The following is a 23,866-nucleotide window of genomic DNA, read 5'->3' as shown; positions in this document are numbered from 1 at the left end:
AGAATAACATTCATGCTCTTCAAATATATTCGTTGTTTATTTAGCTTTTATCAATTGTATCAATAAACATCCTCCACAACAATTGTTCCCATTTCTCTCAACTATAAGTATTATAAGATATATGAATTTATTCATCACAATGCTAAAGATCTCATCTTTCTCTTCATGGATTCCATGAGATCACTTCGATGGCCGTGGAGGCAGCTCTCTGGATGATGGAGTCGGGGTGTTGGAGTCTTGTCTTCAGCAGAAGCAGGTGCTCCACCAGCTGTGCCCTGGCACTAGGAACCTCTGCCAGGACTGTAAGGGCACGGAGGGCATTGACGCACACTGCTGTGTTTTCACTCCCCACCAGCCGCAGCAAAGGGTCGATGGCACCTGCTTTCAATGCCTCATGCTTACCTATAAACAAACTTGTCATGCATAATCTTATATCATACATGTAACTAGAGTTTTATCTTCCGTGTTTCTACTTTTTGTAATGGACACTATTGGCTAATGGTATGGATAAAAGTGTGTGAAACGGCATTGGTAAATACAATACCCCTAGTAATAACAGCTGTGTTCATAATGGTCCCTGCGGCATTAGCTACGACCCCTTGATCAGCATCCGACAGCAGGTTGACCATCAAGGGCAGAAGATCCTCCTCACACACCTTCACTTTACCATTTGCAGGAACACTAAGAGAGCAGAGGAAAGAAATGCTATTCGAACTTTTTTCTCGATCGAGTTTCTTCCTAGTGTGTTCTGTTTGTTGGGTTTATGTTGCCTACCTGATTCCTACCAAGGCCAATGTAACTGCCTGACGGATGTCCGAGGATGGGTGAGAGAACTGACCTCTCAAAACAGGAATTACATCACTTTCTAGAGCAGGCTGGGCATTTAACATGATGCAGCTGCTTAACGTGGAGAGAATTAAAGCACGGATGTTCTCTGCTTCTATCGGGACCTTCAGCACCAATCTAGGCACCAGCCCCATAGACACCATGAATACTGCTCCTGTAGACAAAATAGAGACATTTCTCTCCGTTATTAAACTGTACGGTTAAGAACCCGACCAGAACCTATAAGATCTTAAAAATACATTTGATCCAAAGACACTAATGGTAATCATCTTGCCACCCGAGGGATATTCAGCCATTCTGTTGAGGGCTTGGTGCACGTTTCTGCGACAGGCATCTACAGGGTCATCCAACAGGTCTGCGAGGGGTCCCATCATGTCGTTTTTAAAAATAATATCTCTGCAAAGTATAAACCATTGACACAAGGAAGCTCTTTACTAAAATTGTCTTTTCTAGCTCATATTTGTGAACTGTTCATTCTCACCTTCCTAAACTGTGTGCAGCAAGAATGTAAATTGCTTCTGTGGTTTTTACCCGGCATAACCCATCGTCATCTTTCAGTAGGAATTTAAGTCTTTCCATACAGCCTGTGGATAGGGCAGGTATGTGAGAGTCAGGGCCGGATTAACCATATGGGCAATTGGGCAATCGACGAGGCCCCGACCTCCAAAGGGCCCCGCACTGAGCCGGTCGCGTGACGGCAAGCGCTACGACACAACTCAAAAAATGCAAACATGGAGTAGCTAAGTGGGAGCGCTAATCGGAAATTTAAAAGGGAGAAGGATATCAGGAACGCAGAAAATTTAAAATGTATACCGAAAATAGGCAATTTCTTTACGCTAGTAAACGTTAGCAACTAGTCTGCTAAGGCACCATCCGGCAACAAGGACAGCTCAGCTAGCCAGAACATTTCTTCACTGCCGGCTCGAGCTAATGTTCACAGCCCCGAGAGCGAAGAGCCCCCAGCAGCATCTTCAACCTACGACCCGGATTCTGCTGCGAGTGCGATCAGTGAGGGAAGCGGTGATGGGTCTCGAGTCTAACCGCCATCTGAACTGCTCGTCGAGTCTATGCTCTACAAAATGCTCATGTAAAATGTGTTTGCCAAATGAAATCAAGCATTTCAAATTTAAACATGCTCTTCCCCATTATTTAGGATTCAAATTGTGTATTTTGCCAGATTATTTTGCAATTATATTGCACTAAAATGTTTCACCCCTGCCTGTCGTGTTGAACTGTGATGTGACAGGTTGTTTTCTGTTTTAAAACAAGTTCAAAAGAGTTTAGGAGCAGATGATACAGTATTTGATACATTTTTTCCTTGTGGTGGAGCCATGAAAATGCTGTTAATTTTGTTTGTTTATTGTTGTTGCGGGAAAACAGCAGATTTCAAAATGTTTATATTGCGCTATAACTTGATAGTCCTATTGAATACTGAGGTGACGGTGATTTCTGTTTAAAATGAGCTGACCAAAATGCTACTTGATTCTAGGAGATGGATTCAATGGATTTTTGTTTGTGTCTTGTCTGTGAATTTCCTCTGTGATGGCTCTATCAATTCTATGCATTTGTGTTTGGAGTAGATGTTGTTAAATAAATATTGGATGCTTTGAAAGTCGTTGCTTATTTATTTTTTGTGACTATGTAGTGGGTCAATTTTGCCAGATTATACTGATGCCGATGTGTTTTGTTTTCATAACATAATGACTGAGTGGTCTTGACAAGAGACCATAGTGGTGCATTTGTAGTTCGAAGAACATTTGCACATCTTTACATCAAAATGCATTTGATGTCAGTTAGTTATTGAAATATTGAGTATATTGACTGTATTACTGTAATTTATTCTGTATTTTGCCAGATTATGATGATCCTGGGGTTGTGATGATGGGGCCCTTGAATATTGTTGCCCAGGGTACAGTGAAGTGTTAATCTGGCCCTGGTGAGAGTTACCATAATCTCCAATTATTATGATATTCTTCTCTTTATTTGTATTATTATGGGTCTTCCCGTTTCAGGCTATTTGAATGTGTGTACTAGATGTCTTATTTGTTTATTATTATTTATTTATATATTTTGTATAGTTAGGATGTGTGTACTATGTTTATTCAGATGTTCTTTTACTAGAAGTTTAATTTAAGATTGAATAAAGCTCTTTCTGACACAATATTTCTTATAAATATGTGTGCTTGTGTGTGTGTGTGTGTGATTAGAGGGTTTGTGGTAATGGGTCAGAATAGTAGAAGTTTCTAGCAACAAGAATGTTATATTTTGCATCAGCTTTACCGTTAATAAAGGCTTCATAAGCCCGTTCTGGGTCATGGACGAGATCGCAGAGTGCAGTTAGCGCCCTCTGGCGGGTCACCAGCTCATCGTCCTGCAGCTCCGCGCACAGCTTTGGAAGCGCCCAGTTACCGAAAGCAACCGGTGCCTGTGTCAAGTGCGTCAGGGGCGGTTGAGATGTTTGGGGTCTTGCCATCTCTTTATGGTGTAAAATCACATTCAATTAAAGTAATGTTTAAATTATTTATGCATTCACATGTAATTCTTTCTACGTTTGCGCCAACGTGTAAATCAAGCACTACAAATAAACAAATTAATAATGAGAATTTAATTACCCTTTTCGTTGATTTGTAACGACCGCTCTGCAAATCCTGCCTTGTTTAGTTAGGTTGCTATGGTAGCTACGCGTTTGACGCAGGCAGTTACGCAAATGACGTATTTGCTTTAACAGCAAGAGCTATCATACTTCGTAGCCTATTACTTGAAATTATTTTCTAATGTGTTGTATCTGTACTCTTGATTGAAGGTTTTTAATTACAAAAGGATATACCTGTTTGTATTTACCTTTGGCAATGAAAATTAACATTATGGACGTGACATAAAAATGCTCAGAGAATGCATTTGTTATGAATATATTGAACCATCTGTTTTTATTTTACTAAACCCTTGTTGATAGAGTCTAAACATCCAAAAATGTCAGTCTATGAACACATTTTCTATAAAAAAGGGAAATAAACATGTTGAGGACGCGGTTTTTGGGAGACAACAAACTTTGTAGGGTTTCTGTGAAATAAAATGCACAATCCTGAAGCAATGATACCCAATTACTGGGGAAGGGATGCATCTTTATAGAACATTAAATAGTTACTTTTATTTTAAGTTTCGTTTGTCCATTTATGAGGAATATATGTTTTGCATAATTACACCAACTTTATCTTAATGAGCCACAAACAACTGCTCTGGACTTTACTGCAAAAACTTCATTTTCAGTTTAGTGATTGGCTTTAGTCTTATTTGTTTCTATAGCCATACAACTTGATGTGAAGATCAATAAGTTGTCTGAGGAAGCCTCTGTTAGGTATGATGCCTCTTCCCTCTTTTACAGTGTTGATCGATTCCACCAGTGTCATGTTCTGCTTGAGCATCAGATAAGCCAAAACTATTGTTGCTGATCGACTCACTCCAACGTGACAGTGAACCAGGATTTTCCCTGTGGTAAGAAAATATGCATATATAGTCCAGTGAGGCAAAGATGCAGAACTAAATGTTCAGAAGTTTAACAAGCTAAGACAAATCTGTTTAGTTCTTCATGTAGAGTTCAACTAAGATCTTTCTCTACACACCTTTAATTTTCAACTAAGAACAAAACCGGTTCAGATATATTCTAGTCTGGATTACACTTTGCAGGAACGCAAATCTTTAGCAGGTATGAATGCAAACGGCTTACCTCCTCCCTTTAGTGCTGTATGTATACACTCTGCTGCAGTTTTAAAATGGGCGCTCATGTCAAACGTATGTGTATCATGTGCATCTATGCCCAGGTATGTGATGCCCATGCCATCATAGATCTCACCGCCACGTCTGGAGCTTTGAGCACAGTTCAGGATATGGGTGAAGTGATGATTTCGCAGTTCTGCAAGATTTTCAGCGATATTCCTAAATGGAGGCAATGCAAAACTCTGTTATCGTTACATTTTTGAGCAAATGCAAGCTTTACGATTGAGGACCTTTGTGTTAAACCATTTTTTGTAATTCGGTTCACCAAAAGTATTCTTATGTGTAGATCATTATTGCCTAAGAAACCATAAATAAACGATCTGATCTCACAACGTTATGAAACAGCTCCCTCTTGTGTTCAAAATCATGTACTGCATTTGAAACTTTACAGTATCTGCAAGCAATAATGACATCTCTGTGATCAATAATAAAATGTAGTTGATATCAATACTCTTTAATTTATTTTCTTTCATAATTAATAGGATGCAGGTAAATAAACTTTTAAACAGGTTCATGTAGGCTGCTTACATGTCGCCGATGTAAAGTTTGGGCCAGACTTCATCTGCGGCACTGTTGATCGCTTTCCCCGAGAAGAAAAGACGCTCAACCTCCATCACCGCCAAACCGGGAGACGTGAAGTCGACTTCAGGTTGAGCTGAACGTGAGCTGCCGCCTCGCCACTCTGAATATTTCGACCTGGAAGACATTTTAAGCTCTGAATGTCCGCACATTTATTCAATGTTCGTTGATGGAAATGCGCAGTTGATTAAAGTTACGGGCACGACAACAATGTTGTGATCCGCCTGACGAAGTACCGATAACATTAACTTGACATTGAGTTAAGATGTAAATTTATAGCATTCATAGTCTGCATGAGGGAAAGTCATGTTATGGATGCCAACACAGGACGAGGTTATTTTAAGCCAAGGGAGTTGGCTATCATACAATAACTAACTATGGCTTGAGCATTTAAACCAGATCACTTACACATGAAACGTATACAGTTTAGGGTTACACAAATGCGTATGCACCGAGTTATTTGCTGTTTATTTTCTTAAACCAAATTAAATAATATATTTTTATTTAAATTATAAAAAATACAATAATGCAGTGTGATATGCACAACACATATGGTGAAATAAACTGACAGATCATGAATGAGCCTGTAGTTTGATAGCATCCATGCAGATTTGTAAAATAAATGTCACACGCAATGTGACATTTGCAGTTAAAACCTTAAATAAATATGCTCAGAAAATGTATTTATCACCAATGTCATGGTGTTATATTTATAACATATCACAATAATTACTTTTATGTAATAAAATGTGCGCCTTAAAAAGAGGAATTGGATTGAAAGAAATTGGGCTTAAAACAGGCCTAAATGATGGTGCAAATATTAAGAACTATCGTTTCTATAGTGATATATTTACGATGGATTTTTTTATGAGTTCAAATTAAGAATGTGATGTCTGATAGACATACCAAAAATAAAATGAGTTAAACAACTGATACAAGTAATTGCCTTAATTATGATAAGAACAGTTATTAATTTAGACTATTATAAAGCAATTTCACCTGACACAAAATAGTTACGATGATAACAATATGGATAAATCAAATCTCATATACAGTGGGGCAAAATAATCGGCCACCAATTGTACAAGTTCTCCCAATTAAAAAGATGAGAGAGGGCTGTAATTTTCTTCTAGGTACACTTCAATGAGAGACAGAATGAGAGAAAGATATCCAGAAAATCACATTGTGTGATTTTTAAAGAATTTATTTGCAAATTATGATGGAACAGAAGTATTTGGTCACCTACAAAAGAGCAAGATTTCTGGCTCTCACAGACCTGTAACTTCTTCTTTAAGAGGCTCCTCTGTCCTCCATTGTTACCTGTATTAATGGCACCTGTTTGAACTCGTTATCAGTATAAAAGACATCTGTCCACAACCTCAAACAGTCAGATCTGGAGCTCCACGCAAGATCTCACCCTGTGGGGTCAAAATGATCACAAGAACGGTGAGCAAAAGTCCTAGAACCACACGGGGGACCTAGTGAATGACCTGCAGACCTGGGACCAAAGTAATAAAGGCTACCATCAGTAACACACTTTGCCGCCAGGGACTCAAATCCTGCAGTGCCAAATGTGTCCCCTTGCTTAAGCCAGTACATGCCTGTCTGAAGTTTGCTAGAGAGCATTTGGATGATCCAGAAGAGGATCGGGAGAATGTCATATGGTCAGATGAAACCAAAATATAACTTTTTGGTAAAAACTCAACTTATCGTGTTTGGAGGAGAAAGAATGCTGCGTTGCATCCTATTGTCCGATCCAAGCTAAATTTGTATGCTCAACAGTCATAAACTTAACAAGATATTGTGTTGGAGATTGCAATAATGCAGCAGATGAATAAATTCCTGTGCACAGTCAGAGGATGAGGAAGCAAGTTATCAAAACAAGTGATGTCAAAAGAAACTAAAGTCAATAAAAAATGCAATAAAAAGAAAATGGGATAATGAGCAGAAGGGCAGACGAGTACATTTAATTCAACCATTTTGTAGGAAGAGAAAGGAATTCATATGGGTAGTGGTATCATATCTAGCTTAAGGCAGGAGACATACAGGACATAATAGAGAAATTCTAACAATACTGAATAATTGGTTAAAAAAATAAACATGTTAGTAAAAGTGGTAGGAATTGCAGGGAAATTGCAGTTTTATTATAAGTAAGTCGCAGCGCCATCAAAGCTCTTATCTTGAAAGTTTGGGCGCAGTAGTAACTCTGATCCTACAGTAGATGGCGGTAATGGTCAATGTATGAATCCGAGCCGCCCTCTGAATTGAGTGCGAGAAGGGATACAGCTACATCCGGAAGTGGTCTCTTCCATATAACAACAATAAATGACATTAGCTAACGCCTACACCTACTCCAACACTAAACCTAACCATACAATAATAAATATGAATCAACTGTTTTCAGCGAGACTAAAATGATGCGGTACTGAAGTGCGCATGCCCAGTGGAGGTAGCTGTATCCCCTCTAGTCAAAAGCCCACAGTGCGTGTCGTCTGCATGTCTTGCTGTACGGAGAAGATGCGCATCGCTTTAAAACTGCAGCTGTAACACCGACTACTGCGCCGAGTCACCTGCTCACAGTCTGGGAATAGTCAGGTAGGATTGGTGTGGTGCACCATTGCTAACATAATGAAAGCCACACATTATACGTTCCGATTGTTTAACACGTTTTCTCTGTGGTGTGAGGTTTGTTCCACGTGATGTTTTCACCGATCAAACATATTGAATATTAACGATCAGAAATACTGTTGTGTAGCGGAGCCCCAATGAATCACGTGACACGAATCGACACCCAATCAGAACGCGAGCTGACGGAAGACGAAAAGCATAACAATCACGTGCCGTTTCCGCTACTTAACCAAACAGATTTCTTTCCTCCCGCATATTTTCAACAATCCAAGCACTTTTGTCAACTTATTGTTTTATTCTTTAAAGTGGACGTTTAGCTCAGTTAATAATATTTTTTAAGTTTTAAATCGCGTTGCTGTTATATGTACTTAATGTTGATGCAAATGTCATCAGAGGGTCATAATTTCGTTTCGTTGCACTGTACTTGTATGTGTGTAATGACAATAAATTGAATCAAATCAAATCAAATAATCTAACTGTTCTTTCCTCCTGTTTCATGTAAATAAATTGTAAAAAACACATTTCTTTGTTCTGCTGAATTACTACGGCCTTAGTGAACAACTACTATGTTGGTCAATGGTGACCCAGAACTGTTTGGTTTCCACATTCTACAAAATATTTTCTTTTGTGTTCAACAGACCAAATACAATTATACAGCTTTGGGATATTTGTGAGCAATCTATATTGTTTGCCTTGTGTTCTGTGTATTGCAGTATTTTTGACATGCAGCCACCCATTCATGAGACTATGATGTGCTTAGCTACTAGCTAGTGACACGTGTATTCTTACTTACATTTTTTGTTAATTTGGTTATACATTTTTCTCATTTCAGATATTGTCGCGAAAGATGAAGGCGATGAACTAAGCAAAGGATTAGAATCAGTACCAGAAACCTCATAATTACAAACAAAATGAAAGAAACACCTAGTAGCACAGAGATGAAAAAGACTCCAAAAAGAAGTCAAAGAAAAGCGAAATGTTACACCTGCCCTCAGTGTGAAAGGATTTTCCCAAAGAAACACAATCTTGAAAGGCACGTGAGAGTTCACACTGGAGAGCGTCCATTCACGTGTCTTCAATGTGGAACGAGTTTTGCCGAGAAAAGAAGTCTTGAGATGCACATGAGAATTCACACTGGAGAACAGCCATACACATGTCCCCAGTGTAAAAGGAGTTTTGTACATAAAAGCACTCTCGTGAAACACATAAGAACTCACACTGGAGAGCGTCCATACACATGTCCCCAGTGTGGAAGGAGCTTTGCGCAAAAAATCAATCTCTGCTTCCATATGAGGACACACACTGGAGAGCGTCCATACACGTGTCCACAATGCGAAAGGAGTTTCGGACATAAAAGCACGTTTGTAAAACACATAAGAACTCACACTGGAGAGCGCCCATACACGTGTCCACATTGTGAAAAGAGTTTCACACAGAAAATACATCTCGATGTGCACGTGAGGTTACACACTGGAGAACACCCATACACGTGTCCACATTGTGAAAAGAGTTTTGTGCGTAAAAGAAATCTTGAGATTCACAGAACTACTCACACACACATCTTAAGTGTGGAAAGACATTCGCACAGAAATCAAGCCTTGGCTTGCACGGGAGAATTCACACAAGAAAGCGTCCATACACATCCTTAGTTTGAAAACAGTAAACACTCTGCAACGCCTGAGACTTGATGTTGGAACTTTGGATGTTATTTGTGCAGTGTTTGTTTATTTTAGGCAGAATGAATGATGATGTATAGAAATATTTAAGGTAAATGTGGATGGATACTGTTGTAATGATGTATTTATCTGTATTCAGATTTCAGAATGAGCATCATATGTTGAGGTGTCTGCTGATCTGATGTGTATGCTACTGTAACAAAAATGTTACTTAACAAGGCGCCATATCTCCGAAAATGTACTTTCTTATTTTGTGTGATTAAAAGGGATCAATCAAGATTAATTCTTGGTTTTAATTAAAAAAAATTACCTTCTCCCTTAAAAAAATTGAGTTATTATGCTATGTCATGCATTCTGACTTCTTTAAACTGTTGAACGTACTGTCTTCTCATGCTTAACATATTAAAAGTGAGTTGGACATGTGACGTAGTATTTCTGTGCTTGATACAGTTGCAAAACTTAAAAATGTCATTGATTGTGCAGGTAACATCATACAGTGTTAATAATCAGGGAGAATAAAAACAAAATAGCAAATCATAAAACACTACAACAATTCAGGAAACAAAATAAGTCACAACCAAATTGAGGGCATTGTAAATTGACTGGTTTATTGACTGGTCTGACTGGTGGTTAGTTATATAACTATTTATATTTTATTTTACTTAGATTTATATCGTTTTATATAATTATTTTAATGTAAACAAATTGTTGAATGGGTCGTGTAACTGTCGCATTTAAAGAAAACGTATGGGACATTGACATCTAAAGGATGAGTTAGGTATCGCAGTGTAAATTCAAAATATTGGTGAGACCTGTTTAGCCAAGGAACGGTTCTTCTTTGTTTTCCTTTGCTTACAGGGTTCTCAAGTCTCACGCATTAGCCATGAGACACACGCAATTCAACCAGTTCACATGCACACACCGTGTATTTCTCACGCAATGCCAACCAAGTTGTCCTGCAAGCATTATATATAACGTTGTATATGAGACGCAGGCACACAAAGTGAATTTTCCTGCCGCCAGCACGCATCTCGGCCAGATTGCGTTTGTTATTAGGCAACATAGATGTACGAACACACGGAAGTTGACGGAATAGTCTTTCTAGTTACATTAATAATGCTACATGTAAAGCAGAGTGCTCTGGGTAATATTTTATATCCTGTCAAAACATAAATTAATCATTGCCATTGTATTTGTATTTTTCAAAGATGTCAGGGAAAAAGATAAAAAATATTTTAGCATTCTGGGAACCAAAGGGTAAGCCCCCTGAAAAGGTATTTTATTCTTTATTAACTTTATTATTGTGTTCTCTCTTCCACCGTCTCCTGTGTGCTCTCTCTTCCCCTCTCTCCCGTGTGCTCTCTTCCACCGTCTCCCGTGTGCTCTCTTCCACCGTCTCCCGTGTGCTCTCTTCCACCGTCTCCCGTGTGCTCTCTTCCACCGTCTCCCGTGTGCTCTCTCCCGTGGGGAAGAGAGCGCACGGGAGACTGTGGAAGAGAGCGCACGGGAGTCTGTGGAAGAGAGCGCACGGGAGTCTGTGGAAGAGAGCACACGGGAGTCTGTGGAAGAGAGCACACGGGAGAGAGGGGAAGAGAGCGCACGGGAGAGAGGGGAAGAGAGCGCACGGGAGAGAGGGGAAGAGAGCACACGGGAGAGAGGGGAAGAGAGCACACGGGAGGAGAGAGGGGAAGAGAGCGCACGGGAGGAGAGAGGGGAAGAGAGCGCACGGGAGGAGAGAGGGGAAGAGAGCGCACGGGAGAGAGGGGAAGAGAGCGCACGGGAGAGAGGGGAAGAGAGCACACGGGAGAGAGGGGAAGAGAGCGCACGGGAGAGAGGGGAAGAGAGCGCACGGGAGAGAGGGGAAGAGAGCGCACGGGAGGAGAGAGGGGAAGAGAGCGCACGGGAGGAGAGAGGGGAAGAGAGCGCACGGGAGGAGAGAGGGGAAGAGAGCGCACGGGAGAGAGGGGAAGAGAGCGCACGGGAGAGAGGGGAAGAGAGCGCACGGGAGAGAGGGGAAGAGAGCACACGGGAGAGAGGGGAAGAGAGCACACGGGAGAGAGGGGAAGAGAGCACACGGGAGACTGTGGAAGAGAGCACACGGGAGAGAGGGGAAGAGAGCACACGGGAGTCTGTGGAAGAGAGCACACGGGAGTCTGTGGAAGAGAGCACACGGGAGAGAGGGGAAGAGAGCACACGGGAGTCTGTGGAAGAGAGCACACGGGAGTCTGTGGAAGAGAGCACACGGGAGTCTGTGGAAGAAAGCACACGGGAGACTGTGGAAGAGAGCACACGGGAGTCTGTGGAAGAGAGCACACGGGAGTCTGTGGAAGAGAGCACACGGGAGTCTGTGGAAGAGAGCACACGGGAGTCTGTGGAAGAGAGCACACGGGAGTCTGTGGAAGAGAGCACACGGGAGTCTGTGGAAGAGAGCACACGGGAGAGAGGGGAAGAGAGCGCACGGGAGAGAGGGGAAGAGAGCGCACGGGAGAGAGGGGAAGAGAGCGCACGGGAGAGAGGGGAAGAGAGCGCACGGGAGAGAGGGGAAGAGAGCACACGGGAGAGAGGGGAAGAGAGCACACGGGAGAGAGGGGAAGAGAGCACACGGGAGTCTGTGGAAGAGAGCACACGGGAGTCTGTGGAAGAGAGCGCACGGGAGTCTGTGGAAGAGAGCGCACGGGAGTCTGTGGAAGAGAGCACACGGGAGTCTGTGGAAGAGAGCACACGGGAGAGAGGGGAAGAGAGCGCACGGGAGAGAGGGGAAGAGAGCGCACGGGAGAGAGGGGAAGAGAGCACACGGGAGAGAGGGGAAGAGAGCGCACGGGAGAGAGGGGAAGAGAGCACACGGGAGAGAGGGGAAGAGAGCGCACGGGAGAGAGGGGAAGAGAGCGCACGGGAGAGAGGGGAAGAGAGCGCACGGGAGAGAGGGGAAGAGAGCACACGGGAGAGAGGGGAAGAGAGCGCACGGGAGAGAGGGGAAGAGAGCACACGGGAGAGAGGGGAAGAGAGCGCACGGGAGAGAGGGGAAGAGAGCGCACGGGAGAGAGGGGAAGAGAGCGCACGGGAGGAGAGAGGGGAAGAGAGCGCACGGGAGGAGAGAGGGGAAGAGAGCGCACGGGAGAGAGGGGAAGAGAGCGCACGGGAGAGAGGGGAAGAGAGCGCACGGGAGAGAGGGGAAGAGAGCACACGGGAGAGAGGGGAAGAGAGCACACGGGAGAGAGGGGAAGAGAGCACACGGGAGACTGTGGAAGAGAGCACACGGGAGAGAGGGGAAGAGAGCACACGGGAGTCTGTGGAAGAGAGCACACGGGAGTCTGTGGAAGAGAGCACACGGGAGAGAGGGGAAGAGAGCACACGGGAGTCTGTGGAAGAGAGCACACGGGAGTCTGTGGAAGAGAGCACACGGGAGTCTGTGGAAGAAAGCACACGGGAGACTGTGGAAGAGAGCACACGGGAGTCTGTGGAAGAGAGCACACGGGAGTCTGTGGAAGAGAGCACACGGGAGTCTGTGGAAGAGAGCACACGGGAGTCTGTGGAAGAGAGCACACGGGAGTCTGTGGAAGAGAGCACACGGGAGTCTGTGGAAGAGAGCACACGGGAGAGAGGGGAAGAGAGCGCACGGGAGAGAGGGGAAGAGAGCGCACGGGAGAGAGGGGAAGAGAGCGCACGGGAGAGAGGGGAAGAGAGCGCACGGGAGAGAGGGGAAGAGAGCACACGGGAGAGAGGGGAAGAGAGCACACGGGAGAGAGGGGAAGAGAGCACACGGGAGTCTGTGGAAGAGAGCACACGGGAGTCTGTGGAAGAGAGCACACGGGAGAGAGGGGAAGAGAGCACACGGGAGTCTGTGGAAGAGAGCACACGGGAGTCTGTGGAAGAGAGCACACGGGAGTCTGTGGAAGAGAGCACACGGGAGACTGTGGAAGAGAGCACACGAGAGTCTGTGGAAGAGAGCACACGGGAGTCTGTGGAAGAGAGCACACGGGAGTCTGTGGAAGAGAGCACACGGGAGTCTGTGGAAGAGAGCACACGGGAGAGAGCACACGGGAGAGAGGGGAAGAGAGCACACGGGAGAGAGGGGAAGAGAGCACACGGGAGAGAGGGGAAGAGAGCTCACGGGAGAGAGTGGAAGAGAGCACACAGGAGAGTATTTTTTTATGTTGTTGCTTTAAAACCATCTATAGACTCCAACTTAGCCTAGAACCAGCTAAATCACTAGCATTAAGTTAAAACATGCTATAATTATGCTAAATCCTTCTAAACTAAAACTATATTACCATATATTCATATATATTTTTTGGATGCTAACTGATGACTGTGACAGGCACAAGACATTTCATCACATTTAAAAATGGAACCATCACGGTTCAGGCGTCGGTACAGGTGTCAATGGTACAGGTGTCGTCAATGGTACAGGTGTCGTCAATGGTACAGGTGTCGTCAATGGTACAGGTGTCGTCAATGGTACAGGTGTCGTCAATGGTACAGGTGTCGTCAATGGTACAGGTGTCGTCAATGGTACAGGTGTCGTCAATGGTACAGGTGTCGTCAATGGTACAGGTGTCGTCTGTACCATTACAGCTTGAGTCTAATACAGGTACCGTTATATCCTGCAATTCCTTCTGACGGTTGATCAGTTGTGTGATGAATCCTTCGTTGGGATAGATGCCTCTATTCCTCTTCACTATTTTGATGGCTTCCACCAGGGAAAAGTTGTGTTTCAGCATGAGATAAGCCAGAACTATTGTTGGTGCACGACTCACTCCATCACGACAGTGAACCAGGACTTTTCCTGAAGACAAAAGAATATCAATAAGAAATCGGCTGGTTCAGATGTGTTTAATTCTAGTTGGAAATACACTTTGCAAGAACACAAATCTTGCAACAATAGTACGGAGGTCTATGAATGAAAACAGCTTACCTTCTTCTTCGAGTGCTGAATGAATAAACTCTGCCGCAGCATCAAAGTATGCGCTTATGTTGAATGAGCATGAATCCATTGTTCTAATACCCATGTATGTCATGCCCCTCTTTTTGTACAGCTTAAGGCATACAACACTGTCAATACAGTTCAGGACATGAGTGAAACGTCTCCTTTGCAGTTCTCCATATTTTTTAGCCGCTTCCCTAAAAGGATGAAATGCAACAGTGAGTTATTATTGCAGTAGTAAGCAAATGCAAGCAATAAAACTGAAGATTTTCTGCTTCATGAAGAAATGTGTTTTAAAGTGGATGTGAGCTACACACAGAGTCCTGTGAGCAACTGAAGTTGTCAAAAACTGAACCTTAAAATATGTGCTGCCATTGTAAATGTAAATAGAGAGATAATACATTTCTTTGTTTTAAACAAAAGAAAAAGACATTTATGACATGAGGGTGAAGTAATGATGACAGAATTTGTATCGTATATTTCTAGTGTTCAATGAGATGCAGTTAAACTCTTTGATGCATTTTTACTCTCATGTTTAACTTTTCTGGTCCGTACATTAGTCCCATAATAACAAGAATTCAGCTTACATGTCACCGATGTAAAGTCCAGGCCAGACTTCGTCTACTTCGCCACTTTCGTTCGTTTTTTCGGGCATCATAAGACACTCCATCTCGTTTACCACCCTTTCGACCTCCAACCGTGCACGGAGACGAGGAGAAAGAGGTGGAGGACCAAAACCTTTAAACCTGTAAAACATGTGAAGTTTTGAAGTCAGAACATTAATCGTCCGTTTATGGAAACGCTCATGAAAACTAAGAGACAAATGTTGAAGTTATTGATCACGTGATTAAACATCTCAAACATTCACTAGCAGCATGAAAAGTCCGTTTAAGGAGACAAGAGTCGATATCTTTCAATAACTGCGCATTTAAACAAGATCACTTACATCCTTCAGACGATTTACAATTCATTTGCTTAAACTTATTTCGTAATAAAGATCTGTTATTTTTTAAACAGTGATAATGTTTTGCTCGTAATGTAGGACTATTGTGTGACACGTCATCATACTTACACAACAATATAAACAAATGTCAACATATGGATGCAGCGCAGCATGTTATCAGCATTAAAATATGTATTATTAGAAACAATAACTTACATTTGCTCTGTGTCGTTATCCGCGGTCTAAAGTAGAAATCCTGCACGCGCTCACCGAACATGATCAACGTTACTTCTTTTAACTTGACTCTCAGAAACAGCGGTTTCCACAACGGTATGTATCTTAAGAAAACGCGATTCCTACATAAGCCTCAATCCGATCCATGAATCACTTCTCAGGATAACACGTGACACAAAACGGACATAGAAACACAACTTTAGATATAAAAGACCGTCAAAAACATCCTCAAAACAGCATATAAGCCATACACAGACCTACCTCATTAACTATGCAAACCCTCAGCCAATGGGAAGCCTCCAGTGGCTTATCTTTCAATACTTGTAGGTTTTGGGGTGGAAGTGGTTGTGTTTATTAAAAATGACAATATTCTGTGTGTAGTATTATGTGCAGATATAAATCACACGACAGTAACACCGTAGGCATACATTGTCAAGCGGCAGAAATGAAGTGACTGTAATGTAGTTTACTAACGTCTGATTGGTCTTTTACTTGCATGTCTCTGTAAACCGGATTGTGATTGGTCTTCCGCTTTCCACAGTTTATGTTAAAGAAATAAATCAGTGAAGTCAAGACCAGACTGTTATCATTTACTTTACACTTTTCCAGCTTCTGGGTTGCTCTTTAAAGTATTTTTGCTATTATTTGTCAACCTTGTTATGATATAATCTTGTAATCTATATACTGGTTTGTGTGTTGTGAACTAAAGACAATATTCTTTATATCTTTAATATGAGAAACCCTACTTGTGAAGTTCTACATTATGGAAAAACAGCACCATCTTGTGTCCAAAAATGCATTACATTGGTGACTATAGCAGGCAAGTTTTCCCCTTATTTTAAGTTCCAGGTTGTCAATATTTTCCTTATACAAATATACTTTTTAACAAAGTTTTATCTAATAAACGATGTTCACACTTTTAACGGCGAGAGAAACAATACAAATAAATTCCATGTTTACCTTTATTATGTAAAGGTATTAAGACTTCATGCAGTCGGTTGTTACAAAAAGGTCCAGGGTGTCTGTGACAGTATTGCACTGCTATGCAATGTTCAACTATGAGCTAAAGGAAATGTTTGAATCAATTTTTGCCTCCTGAAACAGGAAGTGGGGAAGAGAGTGTATTGTTGTTTTTTATTATTTAAATAAATATACCGCTGCACTGGATGCATTGGCTCGACCGGAGCAATAAACTGTCCACTGATCCTTTACAACATCTGCATATTCAACCCTTGTTCACCACTGACTGTGTGATGTTAAGATTCATCTCTTCACACTGAAGACAAACTCCTAGACACTTGCAAAAGACACACAAAGTGATGCCGAATCACGTGTATATTAACTTTTGAACATGCAGTTGTTCTGTGCTGTGGATTTGATGTAAACATTTGTTATGTTTAATATCTTGTTAAGGGCATTATTTAATTACAAATAAAAAAATTAGTGAAAATAATAGTGGCATTCACTTTCCAAATGACTGGCCTTACTTTTTTTGTCACCCAAAGAGAATGTACTTAGGAAAGGAAAGCTCGGTAATATTAATGTGCTCAAGGTTTATCTTGTGTGGTCTGCCTTAAAGAAAGAAAGACAATCTTAAGAGAGGGTGTTATACAATGACGTGTTTTGGAAGAAATGGTCTTTTCAATGCCAAAGAAAAATCTTGCAGACAATTCTTCCTGGTGTCAAATGGTCAAACTTTATTCGCTCGAGCCAACAAAGTGAGATGCTCAAAGTTCATCTATCATCACAGAATCTGACTCCAACCTTTGTTCCAGCCAATCAGGAATCACTGAGTTTTCATAACCAATCTGGCTTCATCTGGTTATCACCAGGATAGTTTTTGAATCTCATAGAAATATACGTGTTCCATCAGAAGTGCAATACACAGTAAACAACAACACATAGTGAAATAAAACACATATTGTCAAATTAAAACATATATTGCAGAGATTTATGCCTTTTTGTTTACCCACTTAATAAGTAAACACAGATTAAAACCAATAAATGACATATGAATAAATTGATTGAGTTTCGTGGTGGAACGCAAACAAATTCAGCAGAACTTAATTCTCACAAGTCAAAGGTGAAGTTTACACACAACTGGAGCATCCGGCCCGAGCCTATACCAGACCTTAAACAAACGGAGCTGAATTCAGACCGGTTGAGCAAACCGCAGGTCACATTCAAATAATCGCCTTTATAGTTTCCAAATCTGAAGAGGTTTAATAACATTCTTAGATGAATACACAATACCTGCACCTGTGACTGAACTTCAGAGAGCTTTTAAAATCAGGTGCAGGCCACAGTAGCGCAGAATCTGAAAGGCAACCCTTCATGTGTTTTAATACAAACTGTCTCTGGACTATCGCACACACACGGCTAATGGAGCAAATGCTCTGGCTGGCCGACGTCTGCGGTGATGTTGATGTAGAGAAGTTCTCTGTTGACGGACAGAATGTTGTAGGAACAGGATTTGAAACCACCGTCCTTTCACGTTTGAAGAGTCCGCCATAACAGTTGATTCCTGCTGTCCGTGGTGTAACGTGCCACATCGGCGGGCGACCACACTATTGTCATCCTCTGTAGCTGTATCCTGAAAACAAGCTTCTTTTAACTGACCAACAGGAAAAGTATCAAATGTTGTGGTATGGCGGTAACGTGACACAAATCTCTGAAGGTCCAAGTCCAAATAACAGCGTATCTCTATTTGACATACTTACAGAAATCGATGTGAAATGTTTTCATGATCACTGCTGTCACTCCAGAGAACATCACACGTATGGTTGTACAGTTTTCTCTTACTGTATTCGGAGGTCATCGTCCTCTCTGCCCCAGCCTGAAACTGGCAGACAGCTGCAAAGGGATAAACACACATTGACAATCACACTGGAGATCCCTGAGACATGTTTCTCTCGATGTTACGGTTTAATGGAGTAAAACCTTATATGTTATAATCAGCTCATGTTAATGGGAATGTTTTTGCGCCCAAAGATCGAAAACCTTTCTAATTCTCATTTCACTCCACACCTTTATTATCACCTTTCATACGCAAAACAAAAAAGAAGTTAAGCTAAATGTATTTGCATCTGGTTTTCCTCCACGGAACATGTAGGGGGAAAAAACAAGGAGGGGTCTGCTCCTCCACGCTTGGTATCATCTCTGATTCAAGCTCTCGTTTTGGAGACCAGACCTGGTGTCAGCTTGTGATGTGACTGTACAACATGACGTATAATCCAGAGATGAGATCATTTCCAGAAGCCCCGAGGTTCCATGACTGAAGAAAGAGTGAAATAAATCCACACTCCTGCATGTCACATGGAATAAACACTCAACAAAAACCACTTTAAAAGGATATACGAGCATGATTGACAAACAAAGATTTATGTTACCGCAACCACACAAATCCAGACAACTGCGAGTTCACTGTTATTTGATCAAGCAAACGGGAGATTCATGAGCAGCTTTCTCTGTAAAACTGATGCCAAAGTGATATTTTGTAAAGTTCAGATCTTGACCCTTTCAGTCTCTGTGTTTGTATACTAAAGGCCGGCCTTTTCTTTCAAGTGTTGGATTGTAGGCTCAGTGACATGAACGCTGTCTCAATGTAAAAGAACTGTGTGAATTACTTCAGTTAAATCCTTGTAAAGAAAACACCAGAACCAGAAAAAAAACTGTTGTACAGAATGATATTTTCTCGACGTGGTGTATTAAAAGCAATGACGTATGGATGTCTGTTGTCTGAATGTAACTTTAAACCACTGTTCCCAAAAGTAATAAAAGTCTTTGAATGCGACCAAACTGCAGGACACATTCAACAAATCGTTTATTCAATCCAATAATAATGTTAATCTGAATGTAAATAGTGAAATGATTAGACACCAACCAAACACAAACCGGAAGTTCACTAGGGGTCAGGTTCGCGCGCGCCAGTGATCGTGCACGAGCACAAGTCATGTCGATTACCTTGCTGTTCTTTGCTTAAAGTCGTCACAGGAGCTTCACACATCGATATGCAAACACTCATGAAGCAAAGACCCTTCAGAAGTCAAGAGTTGTGTCAGTGTGTTTCTGTCTTTCACAGAGTTAACAGTGTGAGGCGCGATACATCTCGAACACGGGAGTGAACCCGAGGGGTGATCAGAGATGGGCGCGCTCAACGCCGGGAGGACTACGCAAGATTGTCCCCCTTTATAGTCTATTAGGAGGCTGATCGTCTGTCCTCTGAAGCTTTATGCTTTGAGCAGCGCATTCAGCGGACAAACGATCAGCACCCGAGAGAGCTTCACCCGACGCCCTCCGAAGATCACCGGCCAACGTCAGCAATCTGACGGGAAGAACCCACAGTCTCATCAACGGCGACTACATATAAATAACATGAACTTCATGACAGAATGACGTATTATACACATTAGCAAAAAAGGGAACTTGACACGTGATTCTATTTCTAAACGACAAATAAAAACATCCACAAAACAGCACAAAAGCCCTGCAAAGACGTACGTGAATTAATTATGCAAAACAACAGCCAATGGCAAGACAGCAGACCTAGCAATACTTGTACAATTCATATAAAGTTATTGTTTTTAATAGATTACTAAAATAACATATTTTCTATATATAAACCAAGCTTTATAGTATAACAACAAGACTGGAGACGTTACTGACATTGTAGGAGAGGAGATTCAACAGCACGCGAGTTAAACGGGATGCTATTTCAATAGCAGTCGTCTGTTATATATGTATTATTTCTCACTGTCAACAGCGTAAACAGGAATCTTTTAGGTTTCCCGAAACGTGTCCGCGTCACTTGATTTGCACGTCTGTCCGATTACACTGACGTACGAAATGAAACCGAAGTCAATTCGTTAGAAACTCAGAAGTGTTTGTCAGACATCATTTACTCACCAGAGCAGCACATCGAGTCTTGAATATGATATAAAAGCCGAGCGCATAATCCACAGTAACAACCAAACGGTTTGAGTTTCTCCTCAGAAGCAACAGCCGCAGTAATTCAACTACAGGCTCCAGGCGGAAGCGCGCGCTGATGGGCTGCACTGCCAGAGCGCACCAATGATGTTTGCGCCACCTACTGGACTGGATGCTGCAGTTTCAGGAACAAACTTATTTTTTCCCTTTTTTTTGTTGCTTCTCACATAATACACGCAATGTATGCAAAAACAGTAATATATTACAAAGAATAACACCTTTTAGTATATTATATTACATTCACGTTAAAACTGTCCAGCGTAAAGTTAAATTATCATCAAGACATTTCAATATAACATAAAGCCCAAATAAAATAAATAATACAAAAATTTAATAAAAACATGAAAAACAAAAAAGAGGATTATAACCAAACCAGCTTTGCTTTTAATCAGATAGTGGGTTTCTGTTCCTTAATTGGTGAATAAATTCAATATTTTGAGAGATTTAACTCCTTTCTTGTTTTTATTCATTTTACAAAGGTTTTCTTTAAAACATTTTAGTTCAATACAAAAAATAATAATATTAGGGATAAAGCATTTAACTTTACATTTATGTATGTAATTTTTCCCAAGCATGCACCACATTTTAATAGCATTGTCCATTTCAATAGAGCCAGTGTCTGAGTATAAACATAGGACCATTTCTTCCTTGACGTCAATCAACTTATCGAATATTTAAAAATCAATAGTGAAACCAAAACCAAAATGATCTTGTAATTTTATATCTGAAGAACAAACAGATCATTGATTTATCTTCATTACCACATAGAGAACATTCTGTTTGAATATTCATGAATTTAGACAAAAATAACTTGCAGGCATACATTTTATGAAGAATTTTGAATTCCCTTAGCTTTGAACCACATTCAGAAGGAGAGTTTGTTAAAGAGTGCCTTGTTGCCGCTGCAGAGCTGCTAGCACCAGACAAAGTAAAACTCTTCCAAAGTACCAGTTTATCTCGAAGAACCGACACAGAACGAATTACGGATATGTCACAAGACATCGAGACAACACTGAAGGACACCGCCCAAAGACTTGAGTTTTACTCACTGGCCTGCGACAAAACAACAGACATAACAAATACTGCCCAATTAGCCATTTTTATGCATGGGATTACTGCGGAGTTTGAAACGACAGAGGAATTGCTGTCTTTGCAAGCCAAGCATGGCACTACAAAAGGTGAGGATTTGTTAAAGCGAGTTGTTTTGGCAATGAACAAATTTGAACTACCATTTGAAAAGTTAAGTGGCCTTGCCACAGATGGAGCTCCTGCCATGCTTGGCCCGCAAAAGGGATTAACTGCATTGATCAAAAAAGCAATGAGTCGTCTCTGTCTCGATCCAAGTGATTTAGTTGTATGTCATTGTATCATACATCAAGAGAGTCCGTGTGCACATTCCCTGAAGCTCCAAAGTGTAATGACAACATTCGTTTCCACCATACATTTCATCAAAAGCAGAGGGCTAAACAGCTGCCAGTTTAAAGAGTTACCGAGTGGTCTTGAGTCTGAGTACGGAGATCCGGTTTACCATTGTGAGGTGCGATGGCTGAGTCGTCCAGATATGCTTGCACGGTTTTACAATCTGAGGGAAGAAGTAAAACAATTCATGGAGATTGAGGGAAAAACGGTTGTGGAACGCAGCGATGTCAAGTGGCTGTGTGATTTGGCATTTATGGTGGACAAAACCAAGTACCCGTCAGACCTTAACGTTAAGCTCCAAGGTCCTAATTCAATTGAAGCTAAATTAAAGCTCTGGCAATTGCAACTGGAAAAGGGTAACACTGTGCATTTTCCTTCTCTGGAAGAACAAAAGCCTGCTGTCACAGATGAATATGCTGGTGAGTGTGCAAAACTGCATCAGAGATTTGGAGAGAGGTTTCAGGACATGAAAAGTAAACAAAAGGAACTGAAGATATTTGCCACGCTGTTTAATGTGGAACCATCAGATGTACCTGAGAACCTGCAACATGAAATAATTGTGTGCTCGAGTTCTATAAACAGTATGTACGTTCTGAGAATTTTCCCATTCTGAGAAGACATGCACTGAAGTTTGCATCTCTGTTTGGGACAACTTACTGCTGTGAGCAGTTCTTTTCAAAACTGACTCTTGCAAAGAATCGATTCCGCTCCGACTGTCACAATAGAGAGTGAAAGGGACATGAAAGAGTTAAATGTCACGTGATCATGGTGGAGGGTCACGGGATCACCTGGGAATAGTAATATTAGTCACCTGTTCACCTAGTTTGGTAGCGGGAGGGGGTGAGTCAGGACGATGTAATCTTTGTTGACCATATTCACCTATTTACAACTGTCAAACTCGAAGAAATATCTGTCTGTGCAATAAATGGGACTATTAACAGCTGTTTGCCTCACGGATACTTTATTATATGCGTCGCAAATGCATGGAGTTCCTGCTTCAGCCTCTCAGCGGCCTTTTAACAACGTAGGATAGCCGCTACATTTTGTCAACAAAGAACTTCACTTCTTGGCGGACACATCGCAAAGATTGAACATCGCGTCACGGATTACAGGATTCTGCTCAACTGAGATGAAAGCGAAGCTAAAACGCCAAAGAGAAACGTCCAACAAAGCTCTGAAGAGAAGAACGCAAACAATTACCGCATAGGTAAGCCTGTTGGGCTTTTACTAATGTATTAATGGGCTGTGCTGTATTGGAGAGCGAGCTGTTAGTGTTCGGTACGTTGTTTATCCATTGGGGATGATCGCGCGGTTGTTTTGTTTGTTGTTCGGCTTTAGTTGGTTATTGTCCAGAGCTCTGGTGTTTGAAATAGGTTGTTTTCAATGCGTTTGTTGTGGAAAATAACGTCGTGATGTTTTTGGAAGTTGGTGTATGTCTACGTTTCGTTGTGATGCTTTGAGAAGTTTGAAGTAAATTGTGATTGTTGTTGATGCGTTGGAAAGCACACAAACATGAGTGAAGCGAGTGCTGATGACGTCATGGAGGGTGAAAAAAGAGTACCCAAACCCACTGTAAAAGTCTTGGCAAACCATATTAAAGCTTGCAAAAGCAACGAAAAACAAAGGTGAACAAAATTAAAGGGTTGATTCCAAAAATAAAGAATTTGATGACAAGAAAGGAAAATGCCTCTCAGGTGCAAATGCTGTTTGAAACTCTTGTTGAATTGTGTGAAAATGTCAATAAGCTGCATGATATGGTGATTCCCTTACTTCCTGAAGATGAGCAGGAAAAGCAAAATGAATGGTTTTTGAGCATTATGAAATATACTGATACATTTAAAGATGCAGTTCAAAAGT

The 23,866-nt window shown here is 41.5% G+C and overlaps 3 protein-coding genes and 1 long non-coding RNA gene across 4 annotated transcripts; all 4 read right to left on the bottom strand.

Annotated features, from left to right (window-relative positions):
* Positions 1 to 75: 75 nt before the first annotated feature.
* Positions 76 to 3,319, bottom strand: LOC306900708 (radial spoke head 14 homolog; the record flags this gene model as incomplete). Its single annotated transcript, XM_079467935.1, has 6 exons — positions 76 to 402; positions 545 to 681; positions 775 to 1,000; positions 1,124 to 1,242; positions 1,328 to 1,430; positions 3,127 to 3,319. The coding sequence occupies 6 exons, from the start codon at positions 3,317 to 3,319 to the stop codon at positions 164 to 166; spliced, it is 1,017 nt and encodes a 338-aa protein (XP_079324061.1). The 3' UTR covers positions 76 to 163.
* Positions 3,320 to 4,133: 814 nt separating this feature from the next.
* Positions 4,134 to 5,327, bottom strand: LOC306900299 (dual specificity protein phosphatase 26-like; the record flags this gene model as incomplete). The annotated part of the gene is made up of 3 exons (XM_079467117.1): positions 4,134 to 4,333; positions 4,571 to 4,779; positions 5,149 to 5,327. 3 exons carry the CDS (start codon positions 5,325 to 5,327, stop codon positions 4,134 to 4,136), a joined length of 588 nt encoding a protein of 195 aa, XP_079323243.1.
* A 7,378-nt stretch (positions 5,328 to 12,705) lies between these two features.
* LOC306900237 (dual specificity protein phosphatase 3-like) lies at positions 12,706 to 15,819 on the bottom strand. Its single transcript, XM_079467024.1, has 4 exons — positions 15,587 to 15,819; positions 15,015 to 15,173; positions 14,419 to 14,624; positions 12,706 to 14,289 (listed from the first exon to the last, which is right to left on the bottom strand). Coding segments are annotated over exons 1-4 (792 nt in total). The 5' UTR covers positions 15,589 to 15,819; the 3' UTR covers positions 12,706 to 13,864.
* Positions 15,820 to 17,179: 1,360 nt separating this feature from the next.
* Positions 17,180 to 20,700, bottom strand: LOC306900957. The gene is made up of 3 exons (XR_013787347.1): positions 20,510 to 20,700; positions 18,325 to 18,457; positions 17,180 to 18,197 (listed from the first exon to the last, which is right to left on the bottom strand). It is a non-coding gene; the product is annotated as an uncharacterized lncRNA (long non-coding RNA).
* Between the last annotated feature and the right edge of the window lie 3,166 nt (positions 20,701 to 23,866).

This window comes from Barbatula barbatula, assembly GCF_947034865.1.
Source record: "Barbatula barbatula genome assembly, chromosome: 11".
Classification (NCBI taxonomy): Eukaryota; Metazoa; Chordata; class Actinopteri; order Cypriniformes; family Nemacheilidae; genus Barbatula; species Barbatula barbatula.
The sequence above is the reverse complement of the archived record's forward strand: the minus strand, read 5'-3'. Positions and strand labels throughout refer to the sequence as shown.

Bases quoted from the DNA above. Each gene is read 5' to 3' on its own strand.
- LOC306900237 (XM_079467024.1), bottom strand. The intron at 14,625-15,014 runs GTAAGCTGAATT...TCATCCTTTTAG, and splicing joins GGACTTTACATCGGTGACAT to GGAAGCGGCTAAAAAATATG. The intron at 14,290-14,418 runs GTAAGCTGTTTT...TTTTGTCTTCAG, and splicing joins TTCAGCACTCGAAGAAGAAG to GAAAAGTCCTGGTTCACTGT.